At 46.3% G+C, this 16,327-nt stretch overlaps 1 protein-coding gene across 1 annotated transcript; it reads right to left on the minus strand.

Annotated features, from left to right (window-relative positions):
- Positions 1-428: 428 nt before the first annotated feature.
- On the minus strand, positions 429-15,645 carry SALL1 (spalt like transcription factor 1). Its single transcript, XM_081275692.1, has 3 exons — positions 15,477-15,645; positions 3,061-6,485; positions 429-1,907 (listed from the first exon to the last, which is right to left on the minus strand). Exons 1-3 carry the CDS (start codon positions 15,550-15,552, stop codon positions 1,467-1,469), a joined length of 3,942 nt encoding a protein of 1,313 aa, XP_081131818.1. The 5' UTR covers positions 15,553-15,645; the 3' UTR covers positions 429-1,466.
- Between the last annotated feature and the right edge of the window lie 682 nt (positions 15,646-16,327).

Consider the following 16,327-nt stretch of genomic DNA (forward strand, 5'->3'; position numbering starts at 1 on the left):
GACAACATTTTATTTCATGTTTTTTTTTCTTGAGGAATAGGGGTTGAGAAGGGTAGAGAGATTGTAAATACATTCTCACACAAGTAATGGATATTGGGGAAGTATCTAGGGTCTCCAAATTTCAAAAGAAAAGGAAACATAGGCCCATTCAAACTCGTTTCTGTTATGCCTTTTACAATTTCTTATTTAGAGAAAGATACTAGCTCACATACACAATTTACTGGCACCCGGGGAAATGTTAAAATACATGTAGGGGCCTGGCTAAATAGAAATGCACTCTGAAAACACAGACACAGTATGCTGTTTTATCTGTTGCAAAAAAAAAAATGTATTTGATTACTTGAGTAAAATTACAGTATCTCTGTTGTTAGTAAGTATTAAATGTTAAAGAAAATTGGACCCCCCCCTTTCCTTTCAACTTTCCAAGAAAGTGCATGTAACAGTCCAATTTTTTTTCTTCCATACCTAATACAAAATAAACAAACACTATACCTGCTCTCTTGATCAAGAAGAAGCATTTGCTCTTGTAAGGAACATATGTACATTTTAATGAAAGTGATATTTCTTCTTGTATATACAAGAGCATCTACATTTTCTCCACTGAAGGTTGTTCAAGATGCTATACTTAGCAGCATTGTGAAATTCCAGCACACATTTTTCTATTGTGAATATACCTACAAGGCAAAATGTTACGTCTCAGTTTCAACTACCAAAACAACACTTGATTTTTTTTCTCTATAAAGAATTCTGCGTGCTTATTACTGTACAGAAACTTATTAACATTGAAGAGACCTCAAGTAAAAAGCACAATACAAAGAGCAGTTCAAAACGGAAATGGTTAAATCTACAAAAACAAAACAAAAACAAAACAAAAGCAGGTTGAATTTTAGAATAGAAATGGAACAAAACAAAACAAAACAAAAACCCCAAACCTTTCGAAGATCCACACTGTTCAGTGTGTACTCTCAGTCCTTTCCTTAAATCTGTTTTGAAAGATTAGACAATGTGTTTGCTGATAAAATTTTCCAGCAGGATCAAAGTGTACATTTATATACAGACTTTATTAGAGACCTAATGCATCACTGAGGCATTGCATCAACACCAGGTTCATATTAAACTGGATATAGAAAATAAGTTAATGCCAGATTAAGACCGCCTAGCAGGGCAACTTGCAATTGCCATAAATGTTACAGCAAGTTTATAGCACTCTAGTCAATTAGTATTTAGTCCAAAATACAGAAGACCAAAGTTAATGCTTGCATTCTGTTCGCAAAGCAAGGTTATATCACTAATAAATAAGCTTTCTTAGAACTCTAGAAGTTGAACAAGGTACAAAAGAATGTCTTCATAATGTTGTAGTTCATAGACCCGGGGGACCAAAAGGAAGGGGGATGGGGCGAGGGGTAGGAGGCCACCATAGGTCGCATTCTGAACGGGAATGCTATGTCTGTGGAACTGCTGCTGCTTCAACTTGTGACGATCTCTTTGCTGTCTTCCACAAAGCGGGTGAAGCGGAAGTTGGTTCCGTTCTCGCTGCTTGCCATCTTCTCCAGGCCGGCCAGAGGAGCACTAGGCTCCGAGTTCTGGAGCTTCTCCAGATTTCCCGTCAGCCCGCTAATAGGTGAGCTGCTCCCACTGCCGAGGCTTCCAGGAATTGGAGGGATGCCACCGTTCTGAATGACAGAGATCTCGTTGGCCTTCATCGCCAGCCCATTGGAGAGCGCGGCTGCATACTGATTCCAGAAACTGGAAGGATCTCCGCTTCCTGACCTCGCCGCCAAATCCTTCTGGAACATTTCTGGGAACTTGACAGGATTGCCTCCTAGAAATGTCATGGGGCCATCCACAGAGAGCCGCCGGCCCCGCCGCGCAGGGGTGCTGTTCCACATGTGCGTGCCCATGTGTACCTGAGATGTGGGGTCGGTGTGTGCAGGGGGTGGTGGGGGGAAGAAAAACAAAAAGAAAGACCAAAAGAAAGAGAAGTTAATAGTTGAATCTGTCTCAACTCATATCCCAACACTGACCAAGCAAGTGGCCCAAATGTCTATTCTTATTATATGACAGATGGTGGAGCAGGGAACGGGAACCATCCACTCCCGGGGACTAGTAATAACGTGTTGGGTCTCCGCAGCCCCGGGCCGTCTTTCCTCTCCCTGGGCAAGATGTCTTGCTTACTCTTTTTTTATTACCCGTATTTAGCTTATAATGGCCTCAAGCAGGCCAGTCAGTCGCAGATAGCTCCTTTCAGGGTTAGAATTGTTATGTCCACTCTCATTGCAATGGTAAGTATTGTATCTGACACCCTTTACCCTATAAATGTCCTTTTCAGATGGAAAGAAAGTACCCCTCACTGATTACCCATTGGAGGGCCCGGCATATGGAGAGAAAAGCCAGAAAGTAATTATTCATCTTGCATTACTGGCAGCAATCTCCAGAGAAATACTCTGTCAACAGAAAAATGTACACAGTAAGAGCGCTCAACTGTTGCTCTAGAATGTAAGCATATTTGCTTTATTTCCAACACATATCAGTAGGAAATGTTGTATAATCAATTATCATAATACCCATTAGCAGAGCAGTGACGTTATTGTTTCTAGAAAAACACACCATGCTGGACTGCATAGTTATGAAAAATAGCTGCATACGCCAAGGAGAACCGTAATTATTAAGTGATACGGGCAGCACACAGGCCACATGGAGGTCTTTAATCAATACCCCATGGCAACACCAGGCTGTCTTATTTGGTAGGTAAAGCAATTCATTTGGTGCACTTAGCGAGACAACAGAGAGAGGCCGCTGCTTCGCTTAGGTACCAAATTATTCAAGGCACTGTGACATGCAGCTAGCTGCAGGCTGTCCTCCTCCCTGACACTATCCCGACCCTCCCAGGCACCCCCATCTCTCCCCAGACTGCTGCATGCAGGGCAGCAGGTTCCCTTTGGGAGACATTTTTCCCTGTGTGTCTGGGCCGATGACTCCAGGAGCATGTGGTACTACAGAGTACCAGTGGCAGCGAGGTGGGCCGAGGGGGATAGGCGGGGAGCAGGTGGAGTGTGGTACCTTAAGATTGCCTTTTGTAGTGAATGCTCTTCCACAAATAGTGCAAGCGAAGGGCTTCTCTCCAGTGTGAGTTCTCTCGTGAATCTGCAGGGCGCTGGACGAGGAGAAGGTTTTGCCACACGTGTTGCAATAGTGCTGTTTGGGAGTTCTCCGGGGCAGAGTGGGGAGCAGGACCGGGGACGAGGCAGAGGATGACAGAGGCCCAGAAGGGACGACGTGACTGGTGGGGGTGTCCTTACTGTCCTGAGGAGAAACATGCACAAAGCCGTTGACCTCTGTTTTGATGAGAGATGACAAAGAGTTGGCGGGGATCACCGCCGAGTTCTGATTGGGGCCAAGGTTGGAACTGGGCTCAAAGAGCTGCGATGGGAGATCTCGCATCTGATGTGTCAACATGTGCTGCTTCAGATTACCCTTTGTGGAAAAGCCACGATTGCAAACTGTGCAAATAAATGGTCTCTCTTTGGTATGACTTCTATAGTGAATGTCCAAGGCACTCTGACAAGCAAAGGTTTTGCCACAAATGTCGCAAGCAGTATTTTTAAATTTACCCCTGTCTCGGAAAGGGAAGAGGATTCCCAGAGAATCTTCTTTGATGATTTTCTCTGCATGACTAGATGTCAGATCCAAAGCGCCCCCGTTCACTGGGGTGGGGGACAGACCATTGGCGAACTCACTTGGCCCTGCTCTCTGGGGCTTCTCCTCGACGCTGGGTGACTTGTGGAACTCCTGGGTGCTGTTGGAGGGGGACAGAGCCTGCATGGAGGAGGTAGACTCTGAGATGGCTGGGCTGCCAGCACTTTGGCTCTCCATGTCACCACCCACCGAGGACGAGTCGTTGGTCAGCACGTCCCCCTCGACGGACCCGTTCTCCACGGACTTCAGGCTGGCCTGCAGCTGCTCGGCCAGGCCGGCATTGATCATCTTCATCTGGTTTTCCAAAGCAGCGATGCTCGACATCTCCAGGGGCAGAGGGGAAGAAGACAGGCTGTCCTGGGACGCGTCCGCCGACCTGGGTGTGTCTGGGATGCTGCCCTCAGGACACTCTTCCATGTTGTCGTCAGAGAAGTTGTCTAGGTCATCAAAATTTTTCTCATCAAAGGAGCCTGTGTCAGACTCCATGGACTCGGGGTAGCTGTCGGGGACGGGGGTGTTGGGGATCTGGCCTCCCATGTGCATTCGAATGTGCTGCTGCAAGACCACCGCGTTGGTGAACTTCTTCTGGCAGATGGGGCAGGAATGCTGGACGCGGAGAGGGGGCATGGCCCGGTGGACGCTGTAGTGGGTTTTGAGGTTCCCTTTGGTGGTAAAAGCCCGGCCACAGATCTTACACTTAAAGGGCCTCTCCCCGGTGTGTGTCCGGTAGTGCATTTTCAGGGCACTCTGACAGCTGAGAACCCGGTGGCAGATGATGCACTCATTGGGGTCAGTGGCCTTCTTGTCAATATTTTCTACCAGTTGCTGCAGCTTGGATGTCTCTGACGCCTGGGCTGAGTCCAAGAGTCCCCCAAAAGGGAACTTGGCCTTGAACTGCTCTGACATGAGCGGCAACAAGGGGTTGGTGAAGGTGGTGGCACCTCCCGGGCCACCATCGGCCGCCGGGGAGCTCAGGGTGCTGTTGCTCGCTGTCGGGGCAGAGTTGGTGGCCAGGCCACTTTCTTCACTTTTGCCACTGGAGGGTGGCAGAGCAGACCCCTCGGCTTCCTCTGGGAGGCCTCCCAGGCTTCTCGTGGCCGGATCAGGGGCCCCAGAGTCACTTTTGACGGAGCCTGGGGGGCTGGCCGCAGAGTGGCTGATGGGGACGGGGGCTGGCTCTTCCGTCTTGATAAAGGGTGTGAGGCTCGGGAGGGTCGGGGGCAATGGCAGGCCGACGGAAGTGGTCAGAGTGGGTAGGACCGGCTTGGTGTCGAGCCAGCTGGTGACTGGCTTCTCCGGAGGGATGGACATGCCGTAGGGGATGCCGGTACTGGTGGGGATGTTGTCCAAGTGCTCAGGCACGGGGTAGGGGTTCATCTGGATGTGAGGGTACTTCTCTTTGTGGCGCTGAAAGTGGACTTTGAGGTTCCCCTTGGTGGAGAACCTGTTCCCGCAGATGTTGCACTTGAAGGGCCTCTCCCCAGTGTGGGAACGCAAGTGAATCTGCAAGGCACTGTCGCTCCCAAAGACCTTCGCGCAGAACCTGCACTTGTGTTTGAAGAACGCCTCGTCCGAAGTACTTTTCGCTTCGAAGGCAGTGACATTTGGTGGCTTGCTTTTTCTTTGCTGGGCCAAGGCAGACAGGGAGTTTAAATCCTCTGCAGTTGTTCCGATGTTGGGCAAAGGGCTGGGGAAAACCGCGTTAGCAGGGGTCGGCTGAGGTAGAAGTGGATTAGATGCAGGACTTAATAGACTGCTTATTGCAAAAGCTGGTGAGGATGAGGCTGAAACTGTCGCTGGGTTGCTGACATGGGAGGCACCCGCGCTCGAAGCCACATTTTCAGAGGACGGGGTGGTAACTGCTGCCGCCAATATGTTAACATGGGGAGAAGTGCCACTGCTGGATGGAAGGGTGGTGTTGCCAGGACCGCTCTGAGGTAGCTGGATTGGGGGTAGCTGTTTCACACCGCTGATGCTGGCAGATTGGCTAGCGAGGCTCTGTGCTAATCCAGCTGCTGCCGCCAGCTGCTGAGATAAATGGGAACTTAGCGTGGACAAGGGGTTGGCAGATGTTCGTAAAGTACCTTGAGAAGGACCAGAAGAGGTTGGCAAGTCTGCGTTCTGAGAAGCCAACAGCAATATTTGGTGACGGATCTGCTCGATCAGTTGCAGCTGGTGGATCTGCTGCTGCTGCAGCGCTAACAGCTGCTCCATGAGCGCGGGCACGGCCAGCTTGCCCCCCGAGGCCCCGCTGCACCTCGCCTCCTGGGAGAACTGGGCCACCGCCACCTTGGTGCTCTGGAGGTTCTCGATGATGACGTTGCTGTTGATCACGGAGAAGTTGCCCAGTGTCGTCAGGTCCCCGAGTTGAGGTAGAGAGGTTGTGATCGCTGAGGTACCTGTGGAGTTGCCGCTGTCACAGCGTGGGGTGGTGCCGCCAGTGGGGCCGCTCCCGCTGCTGCAGCTGTTAGCGACCGGGGCCTCCACCTCCATGGACTCCTCCCTGTCAGGTCCCTTGGGTTCTGAAAGGTCGCTGCAGTCTGGTTGATCGGTTTTGTTCACTGTGTCTTTCATTTGTTCGTCAGGATTATCAGGAGGGGGACTGGGAGAGAAGGTTTCGGGTGGGGACGCTGGGTTTTCATTGACGATCAAAACCAATTGATTCTTAGTGCAGTTCTTCTTGTGGAGCAGAAGATCTGATAATTCAAAGAACTCGGCGCAGCACCGGCCACAGACGTGGGCATCCTTGCTCTTAGTGGGACGACTTGGTTGACCCTTCTGGGTGTCTCCTACAAATAGCAAAGGGCGCAGGGTTAGAAAGGGAGCCAGGACTCGTTGACATCAATGACTTATAAAAAATAAAAATAAAAGGTTAATTATGTTCTAACTGCAAAACTCAAAAACTGTACTCCCTGCAAAACCAATCGATATTACCTAGGGATACTCATCATTAATTTTTAAGGGTGTGGAGGAGTCCCCCCATCCATCTAGTATCCCAGATAGTGATGGCCTTCAGCTAATTCATCAAAATATAAAATACTATGAATGGAAGACATTGGTACATAATGAAATTCCATAGCAAAATATTGATTTCCAATATTTTATATAACCGATTATCTGCCCATCCAGAGAGGGTCCAGCAACCATGCTGAGGAATTAGTAGGCTCTTGAGTTTCTGTCAAACTTATTCATTTTCAACCGATTCAAAGATATCTGTGACAGTTTGTTCTGTCACTAAACTAATTTGTAGTCATTCAGGTTCCAATCAGTTGTTGACAAGGGGGAAAAGAAATGCATATCGCCAAGCCGTGGACTGACAACGTGAAAATCACCTCGAGCCCCCACCTCGAACCTGAGCAAAGTCTGATCCGTGACAAACACACTTTAGTCACATCAGTAACAAATCCTCCTAGGCGCTCTCCTTAAGACTCACTTGAACACAAAAGGGAAAGCAACACACACACACACACACACACACACACACAACGCACAGAAACACAATGATCATAATCCGTTACAAGGCCTGCCTGGCACCTATGTATCACCCTGTGGTGTGTTTATTTTTAAAATTAAAGAATGCCACCCTGGCTACTATTCCACCAATAGGGAAAATACACCTCTGTGCTCCAAATGGCAACATCGCGCCTCTAAATATTTCATCAAAAGTGTTCTATCTGTAAAAACTGGCATGAGATTCACATTTCTGATTAAATATCAACTTAAGGGGAACTCTCCCATCCTGTAAGAAATCATGCTTGCTGCAGAGTTTGGAAATGCTTTGCAATTCTCCTTGACTGAATGCCTTTAAAAACAGTTTGCTCTTAACTGTTATCAATTGTTTAACAGATTGTCCTGAACCTTTTCTTATAAAAATCCCTTTATTTTGTGTTTGTTTCCACTGGTTGCTCAGATGTCTCCTCAGTAAGATCCATTTGTAAATTAAACATAAAAATCTCCAACTCCAAGCTAACATCCTATTCAAAGACAGGATGGCGTCCCATTGTTTGCCCAGCATGGGGAACACCAACTTCTGTTGTACAAATGGTGTGTGGTCATCTCCGAAGGCTGTGGAGGAGGAAAAAAAAAAAACAAAACTGTTTAATTCAAGGATTACCTCCCTGCATGCTTTTCTGCAGAACTGAATCAGATAATAGGTAGTTTCCATGACTTCCAAATTGAATCTCCCAGAAAACTTGTAGGGAAAAAAGTAATTGCGGATATGAATACATGCAAAATCAAAATGCTGCCTTTTTTTTTTTTTAGTAAACTTACAGTCTACTCAAAAGAGCCAGCTGTTTGCCTTTTTTTGTATTAAGCATCTAAAAAGCTTGAGTGGTTCTGTATTTCAGAAAATATAACTAACATCTAAATATTAACTTTTGAAAATTCCTTAACTCTATCTGCCTAAAGTAATGCTGAGGTTGATCAGAACCCCCAGTAAAGTATGCCAAATGTATGCACACTCGATTCACTGGGAGTGTTATTTTAGTAGCTAAGTTATACTTAATAAGCTAGCTTTCCTAATACCCATCTTTTAATCTCCACGAGGTTAGAGTGCAAAACGCATTAACAACACCAAACAAACCGTAGTTGTAGCAGAAAATACCAATAATGATCCAGTTTTAATTTAATGTTTAATCATCCTAATTGGCACCAGATTCCTATGCACATTTAAGGTGCTGCTTTTCTGTCTCTCCCCTTGCCTTAAAATAATATAAACAAAATATTAAATGAAATTTGCTAAAGTTATGTTGCTTAACTTGCGACAAAAATAATGTGACAAAAATTCTGTTTAAAGCTTCTTATTTTGACAACCAATTTTAAATGATGCATCCATTTCAGATGCTTATTTTAAACTAGGAAATGCAATTCCTAATATATTCAACAGAAATGTTATTTCTTTCTCTTTGCACATTTCCATATGTAATGGTTATGTTTCCATCTACTTTTACAGCCAATTATGAAGGAACAAAAGCTATTCTGTTTGTTCACACATTTTCAACAAAATGCATTAAAACTATTATGTCAGCATGTTCTATTAAGCTCTGCATTCAGTGGAAAATACTTTTCAACCAGCTCACATTTATCAAAACATAAAGCCACTTTAAAACACAGTTTTGCTTGGTCAGCTGGGCTTAGACAAATAATGACAGATTCAGAACTAAATAACTAGCAAAGGGAATCAGAAAACTGACTTCATCAATTGTACACATTACAATGTAGTTGCTTCAAATATTTAGCACATCTGTGCTCACGATTAAAGAGCATTTTAATTCTTTATAACTTGCAAACATCTGATATTCTCATAATATATATAAAGAAAATAAAAAGGAAGGTTATTTTACAGGATTCAGTTGATCAGTACCTTCTTGCACTCCAATTCTGTATTTGTGCTGCTTTTGAGACTCACTTGAGAATTTTCAAGTTTCTCAACCTGAACATTTTTATTTTTCAGATTGTGCTAACTGGATGGAAAAAATGGATGCTTAAAATTGAATTCCGGCTTGCTTCTAAGAAAGACTTGTGTCAAAAAGTTGACCATGTTTTAGCTTAGATTTTCACAGCATTTTAATAAGCTGACATTTGATCTCACTGTAGAGTCAACTAATTTAATTTCCTGATGTTTATGAACACCCCAACCACCCCCCCACCCAAATCCTGGTATCTATTTTGATGTATTTTAAAAGCAGGTGTCACTACATTGTAATAATACCTAACTTTAACTCTGTCTGCATTCTGAATAGAATTCCAGTGGAACAACTTTAAAAGAAAGAAGACAAAACACAGGAACTAGCATGAATCTTTAACTACCAAAAGGAATACTTCAAGTTGTAATAAGATACACACACACACACACACACACACACACACACACACACGAACATGTTCTAATTCATTTTTCCTATCCTACCCTCTGCTATCTTGTATCTTTCTCAATAATCTGTTACACAGGATTGCAACTGGTGACCTCATTATAGTAAATACAGTTGTCTTGTTCCTTGTACTATGCTGAAAATAACATTCCAGTTCTTTTTTCTATGGATTTTGCATACAGATTAATTTTGTAATTCTAGTCAGATAGGAACATTTAAGAAACAGTGGTTTTCTGAGTATATACACATAAGAAGATGTTTGCTGGGCCTTTTTGGTGGCGAAGGAAGTGATCTTATACTGCCACCAAATTTATCCTAAAATCCCAGATGTGTTAGTTCTTGTGGTTCTCTATAGGTACTTGATGCCCAACTCAAATTGCTCAGTTTTCCATCTTCTTGAACCAAACACTGCAGAATTGGAAGCAGACAATTGAAGTGTTCTAGCATATCTGTCTACTGAGAAAATAAAAATAAAACTATGCCCCACACAGAAAGGCTTAGCCAGCCAGGAAAGGAAAAAAAACAAAGTGTGCACGCGCGCGCGCGCACACACGCGCGCACACACACACGCCAAAAGAAAAAAAAAAAAAAACCACCAACTCTACCAGATTTAGTTTTCTTTTTTGGAGCTCCTCAGAAAGACTCTTCACTGTACTTCCCATCACCTAAGACTGCGCTAACATTTTAAAAATTAGAACCTCTCACAATAGTGGGTTTGGGGCTCATAATTTTAACAGGCTATTCCTTTTCGGGAAAAGGCTAATTTGATTGATCCTTTTTTTTTCTTTCTTTTGCACAGACCTAGGAAAAGGCTCCATCTGAATGTCCAACTTAAGATTCCAAAGAAGTTGTAAACATTATAGCATATGCTGTGCATATTTTCTGTAATGTCTAGAGTTTCCTCTATGCAATGTGCAACCCTAATGACAAAAGTGACGGCCCCCTTCAAGTTCTCTCAGTGTGCTGGCCAGGATTAGCGTGTTCTCGCGTGGAAGAGTACAAGAGAAATCTCTGAAAAAATAACAACCCGGACAAGACACTCCTTTCAAAGTAGCGATGCAAGCCCACCTCATTCACACAATAAATGAAAGGGGGGAACGTCTTCCCCATGGATGAATCAAAGTGAACACTAGATGGGGTTCCAGTTGCAAGGGTTTGTTCAAAAACTTCTTTGTGGCTTTCCTATTCCAGTGACGCGTAAAAGAGAGACTCCTTAAGGCGAGATCTAAACTCTGACTACATAAACATTGGCAAAGGCACAAGAAACTAAATCCCTGTTGTTTGAGGGTAAAGCTGAGCTATGGGAACTACCTGTCAATCTTCCCCTTTGGGGGTCTGGCATCTGAGGGTGACAGGGGAATAAGGTTAGGAAAAGAAGCCAAGCTGATAAGGTGAAACTAAAATAAACTACTAACTTCCTGCTAAGTGACTAGCAAGACTCAATTTGGGGGTCACTGGGAAGATACTGAAGGACATATTATGATCTGGACCTTGTCACCTTTGCATGGGAGGAGGCTAGCAAAGGTTAAAACAGCTCAACACATCTAGGTTTTCTAAAGCCTGGCACACAAACTTTTTTTCTCTTGGCGTGTGTGGGGGGGTCAGTTTTAGGTTAATTCACCATCTCTTTTACTAAACTGAACTACTGCATGTTTTGACCATCTAAGAATATTTTAAAATTCAGGGCTATCTGCTTGTCTAGTCTCTAGGAGAAATTTGTTCTGGTACTACATAGAGCTTTGGCTTTTAATAATTACAAAACATGTAACCTGTCTGCTTATTTCTTCCCTAGATTCTGGTAAAATCTCCACTATAAAGACATGGATTTCTGCCTTCTAAAGGACTGTTGGTAAAGACAACTAGATACCTCCAAAAGTGGAAAGAAAAGAAATAGAGACCCCAAAGAATAACCTATAATTTAGCACTTCTGCCTAGGAAGCAGTGTGTGTGTGGGGGGAACTTGATGTTAAATAAACCACCAAACACTCAGTATCACAAATTCATTTTCACACTTTTATCTATCTCATACTCAACTAGACTTTGCTTTTTTTTTTTTTTAAAAAAAACCTTTTAGGAAGTATCTGCAGCCCAAAACAAATCTCAAAAGACAGTTTGCATTTTCTTATCCAGAATCTTCCATTATGCCAAACTTAAAATAGGCCTGATTAAACATGAATTCTTTCCAACTGCCTTATCTTGCAGGTGTCGGTTTTTCAAAAAAAGCAATTAATTATAGTTCTCTCTAACCTTTTGGTCCCAGGAATCAATGTGTTGCCATTAAGCTGCTCACAATGAGTAAATTACTTTGGTAAATAATAGAATTTCATTATTAATATAAATAAGAGGGATTTTTATGATACTTCATACAAGAGTTAGTGTTTTATCTGCAATTCATGATGTTTTTAATTTTCTTCCAATAGTACATTTTTCTTGAAAAAGCTAAGCACCAAAAAACTTAATTAATGAAAGGAGTCTAAATAGGCCCACCGTGTAGTTGCAGGAATCTTAAAAATACCACCAAAGGAAGAAAAACCCAATATACACATAGGCTTGAAGTCCAAAGCTGTAGGAAAGAATACATATATAAAAATCACTGGATTCTCATATGCCCTTTGCTTAGAATGATCTATCCTGGTAAATAATCTTTCCAGTGGCGGTCATCTTTCTACCAAGTAATTTGAGACTTGTTGAATATCATCTGAGACAATCCACGTTTGCCATAATCTTGGTTTTATAAAAAAAACAAAAATTGTCAAGTTTATTTTAGCCTGTTTCCAGCATGCATCACAGTTGCACTAGAGTAGAAGAAAATATCAACATTCTCAGATCGACCAAATGATCTTCTTTTCTCCAACTGGATGCAACGAAGCCATCCTTTAGCTTAGTGCCCTTTAGCACTCCTTGGGCTTTCTTTGTAAGTGCATTCACACTCACACACACACAGGACACACAACACAGCAGGAAAGTCACTCTTTCGGAGGCTACTGTAAATGGGGTCTACAAACTTTTCTAGGTTTCTCTCTGGGTAGAAGTCCTAAAATTTGAGGTCCCGGAGTATAAGAAGAGCATAAACTTGATTGAATTTGGTAACATTTGACAGGTATGTCATTCGCTGTATTTTCAGAACATCTCAAGACACAAGAGAAAGGAATGTTCGAGTAGGGGTTTGCCTTCCAAGAATTTAATAACCTTGCTACATGCAACAAAGCAAAACACCAACAACTCCTTGAAGTGTGTGTGTTCTGAGTGGGGAGAAGGATGGAGATTACTGAATCCATTGCAGAAAGGTGACTTTTTTAAAGTAACCTTGAGCTATGTCATGAACTTTCAATTGCATTTATCTCACAACTACTCCCAAATAAAAAGAACTGGGGTATGTTAGGCCCTCCTGCACGTCACGCGTTAGGGAGGATTACTTGTGTACTAATATTATTACAACACACTAAATCCTGTAACCCTATTACAAAATCTACCCTCTAGGCAACTTCTCCCCAAACTTATTGTTCAACCATGTAAAAACAGTCATAACCTAAAACCATTACTACTGAAGAAAAAGAGGAGGGGGTGGGGAGAGGTGAGGAAAGGGGCCAGGAGGGGGATATTTCCTAGGGTGCCTCTAATAGTTTACTGCTTTTTAGCACAGTGAACTAGCTTTTTGGAGGAAAATAAAGAAAGGAAGGAAGAAAGAGAAAGAACTTAAAAGAAAAAGAAAAGAGAAAGGAAACTTGATTCAGTTACTTAATTAACTTACCTCAAAGCTCAAATAAACTAAAAAAAATAGTACTAATAAATAATAATGGTAAGAGGCAGTGAACTCCTTTTATGCTATCGCTTTATGAGAAGCCTTAACTATTAAAAATTCCAGATCCAGAAGGCTAAAGGCAAAAAACTAGCAAGCATCATTTCTTCCGAACCCCGTCATTATTATTATTAATATTGGTGGAAAAAATGTAAAAAAAAAAAAAAAGTCCAGATTCATAAAATAGATTAAAGAACTTTGTCTTCTCTTCAGTTTTGTTTTTCAAATAGAGATTGTTAGCTTTTAAAAACAGTATTATTAGAGAGCCAAAGGTCTCACCAGAAACTTTAGGAAACACTGATGTGGGGGCGAGAAGCCTAAGAAACCAGCTGAGAAAACCCGGAAAAATACACCAGTCGTTGCTGAGGCCTTGGGTAATTTCACCTTGGTCTATCCTGCATACCCGGGGCTCCTTTTGGGGTAGAAAGTGGGGTTTTAGGGGTTCTTTGCACAGGACTGAGACATCGCAGAGACAAGGCTTCAAGCTTGAGAAAGTGCTGGGAAGGAGCAAGTATTGTAAGCAGTCTTCTGAATCGGTCTAAAGTCTCCTAGTTTTTTACAGGGATCCCACATCAGGAGTCCCCTTTCCCGACTCCAGGTAAAGAGAGAGGGGGGTTCTCTGCTTCGCTGCTGGGTTCTGCACCGGTCCCTGCTCCCCAGACCTTTGGAAAGGCAGGCCTCTGGGGAAGGAGCGCAGCGACCGTGGGGCCCGGGCGGCCGCAGAGTTTGGTGGACCGAGGTGCCGACCTAAGGGCACGCTTCGGAGGAGCTCTACTGGGATCCAGCGCCCTCCTCCGCACCCCCCAAAGTCCCCCGGGATGTGAGCATCTCTAGAGGCATCCAGAACCGCGGAGCCCCGACCGAGGATGCCCCTCGTCCTCCTGCAGCTGAGGGACAAGAATCTTGCTGGAATGACCGGAGTCCCGGCGCCGCTCCATCGCCTCCGGGCGCTAGGCCTGGGAGCTCGGAGGCCCCTACCGGGAACACCTTCTGGATCCGGGAAGAGTAGTAGGTATCCTCCCTCCGAATCCCTAATGCCCTGGCCGGATCTCTCCTACTCTCGGCCGCAGTTACCTCACACAAACTTTTTTTTCTGGACTTGTCCGTTCTTTTCGGGACCCCGCAGCTGAAGCCTCCATTGGAGAAGGCTCCTGCTCCTCTGTGTCAGGGGTCGTCTCCTTCGGCTGGCTACCTGCTCCTCCTCCCCAGCCCTGAAAAACTCCCCTACGACTTTTCCCTCGGCCGGTCTGAGAGTACTGGGCACCACAATTAAGAGAGGACATACACGGAGCCTCAAGATTTTTGGGGAGGGGGGCTCTAGGTGCATGTACTGGGAGAAAAGATGCGGGAATAAATTTGGGGAGCTGGAACTCGACACTTCACCCGGTTTCCCTGCACTGTCTAGGGAGCAACCGGCAGCAAAGAGTATCCACCCGGGCCGCGACCCCAGGGTGCTGCGCCTCGACCCAGGTCTCTGCCTTCTTACAGCTCGGAACCCACAAAGGCACCTCATTTCGCCCTGCGGGCCGAGGGGGAGTGTGCGCGTGGGAAGGAGGGGCGCAGCGAGCTCCCCACACGCTCTAAGTTCAGCCACCAGCACCAAGTAAACTTCCTTCCCGCTGGCAGCAGGGCCGGGGCTGCGAGGCCGAGCCTGGGGGCCCCCGGAGCGGCGCAGGGAGCGCTAGGGGCCCCGCGTCGGCGGGCACGGACGGCCTTTGCCTGCACTCACGCCCCGAGGTCCAGCCGAGGGGCGCTGGGGTCCAGCCGAGGCTTGGCTCTCCCTGGGCTCGGTTCCCTGGAAAAGCCGGGACGGAGAAGGAAGGCCGGCATTCCCTCCCTCCTCCCCTAGGAGGACACTGCAACTCCGGAAAGGTCCTGCCCCGAGATGTGCTTGCCTTCCCCGGGGCAGTGGAAGCCCAGTCAAGGCAAATTGCAAATTAAAAAAGAAAAGAAAAAAATATGCCGAGTCGAAAAGGCGAGCGGGGACGCGGCGACGGCGGCGGCGGAGGGGCAGTGGGCGCGGGGGGCCGGCCGCGTGTGCGTGGGTCCGAGTGTGCGTGTGAGTGCGTGTGTGTCTGTGTGTCCGCGGCGCGGGCCGGAGCACTCACCATCTCGCCGGGGGAGCGAGGCCACTTCGGGGTCGGATTGGAAATGTTGAGGCTTCGCTTGCTTCCTCCGCGACATGCTGGCTCAAACATCAGCTGGGGCAGAATAAAAAATTACTAAAAAAAAATCTTCTCAAAATTACGGAAATCGAGCGGCGGCGGCGGCGGCGGCTCCCCCCGCCCGCCGGCCCGCCCGCCCCCTCCCCGGCTCCCCGGCCCCGGGCGCAGCGCGCATGTGTCCTGCTATAATTATGATTATCAATAATGCATTGCGATTAATCATAGAGGGGCTCTTTGAAAGGCGATTGGCACCGGGCCAGCGCTATTCAAACCCGCTCGCCTTAATCAATTAGTTCGTGATTTGCTGCAGACCCCTGTCTCTCCGCGCGCTGGCCCAATAAGCCGGCCGCGGGGCTGGCTCTGTGAGCCGCGCCGCCCGACACTGGGTTAACCCTCTTCGCGACCGCCCGGGACTCCGCGGCCCGGCCGCCGGGGGCCTGCCTCCTCGCCACTGCGCGCCCGGCGCCCCGGCCGGCGCCCCCCGCTCCTTCCCTCCCCCGCCCCCCATCCCGGGCTGGGCTGACCCAAATTAGCATGCCCTCCCCGGAATGAAGCCGCCCCGGGCGGGGGGTGGGGCCGGGTGGCGGGGGCTGGGGACCTGGGCTGCGGGCGCGCCGCGAACTTCCCAACTCTGGCACGCCGAGCGCCGGCCCGCGGGGGGAGGGAGTCCCGTGGCGGGATTTTGGGGGGAGGGCGTCCCGTTTCGTGAGTGTTTCTTCGTTTCTTTAAGAGCTACCAGAAAGCAGCCCACCCCCACCCTCATAAAAAAAAAAAAAAAAAAACGAGTGGGGAAG

The sequence above is a fragment of the Spermophilus citellus genome, assembly GCF_964194105.1.
Source record: "Spermophilus citellus genome assembly, chromosome: 18".
Classification (NCBI taxonomy): Eukaryota; Metazoa; Chordata; class Mammalia; order Rodentia; family Sciuridae; genus Spermophilus; species Spermophilus citellus.

Excerpts from the sequence above, each read along its gene's own strand:
- SALL1 (XM_081275692.1), bottom strand. The coding sequence starts at position 15,552 with ATGTCGCGGAGGAAGCAAGCGAAGCCTCAACATTTCCAATCCGACCCC. Across the intron at positions 6,486-15,476 it reads CTCGCTCCCCCGGCGAGATG|GAGACACCCAGAAGGGTCAA; the intron begins GTGAGTGCTCCG and ends TGCTATTTGTAG. Across the intron at positions 1,908-3,060 it reads CTACAAAAGGCAATCTTAAG|GTACACATGGGCACGCACAT; the intron begins GTACCACACTCC and ends CCCACATCTCAG.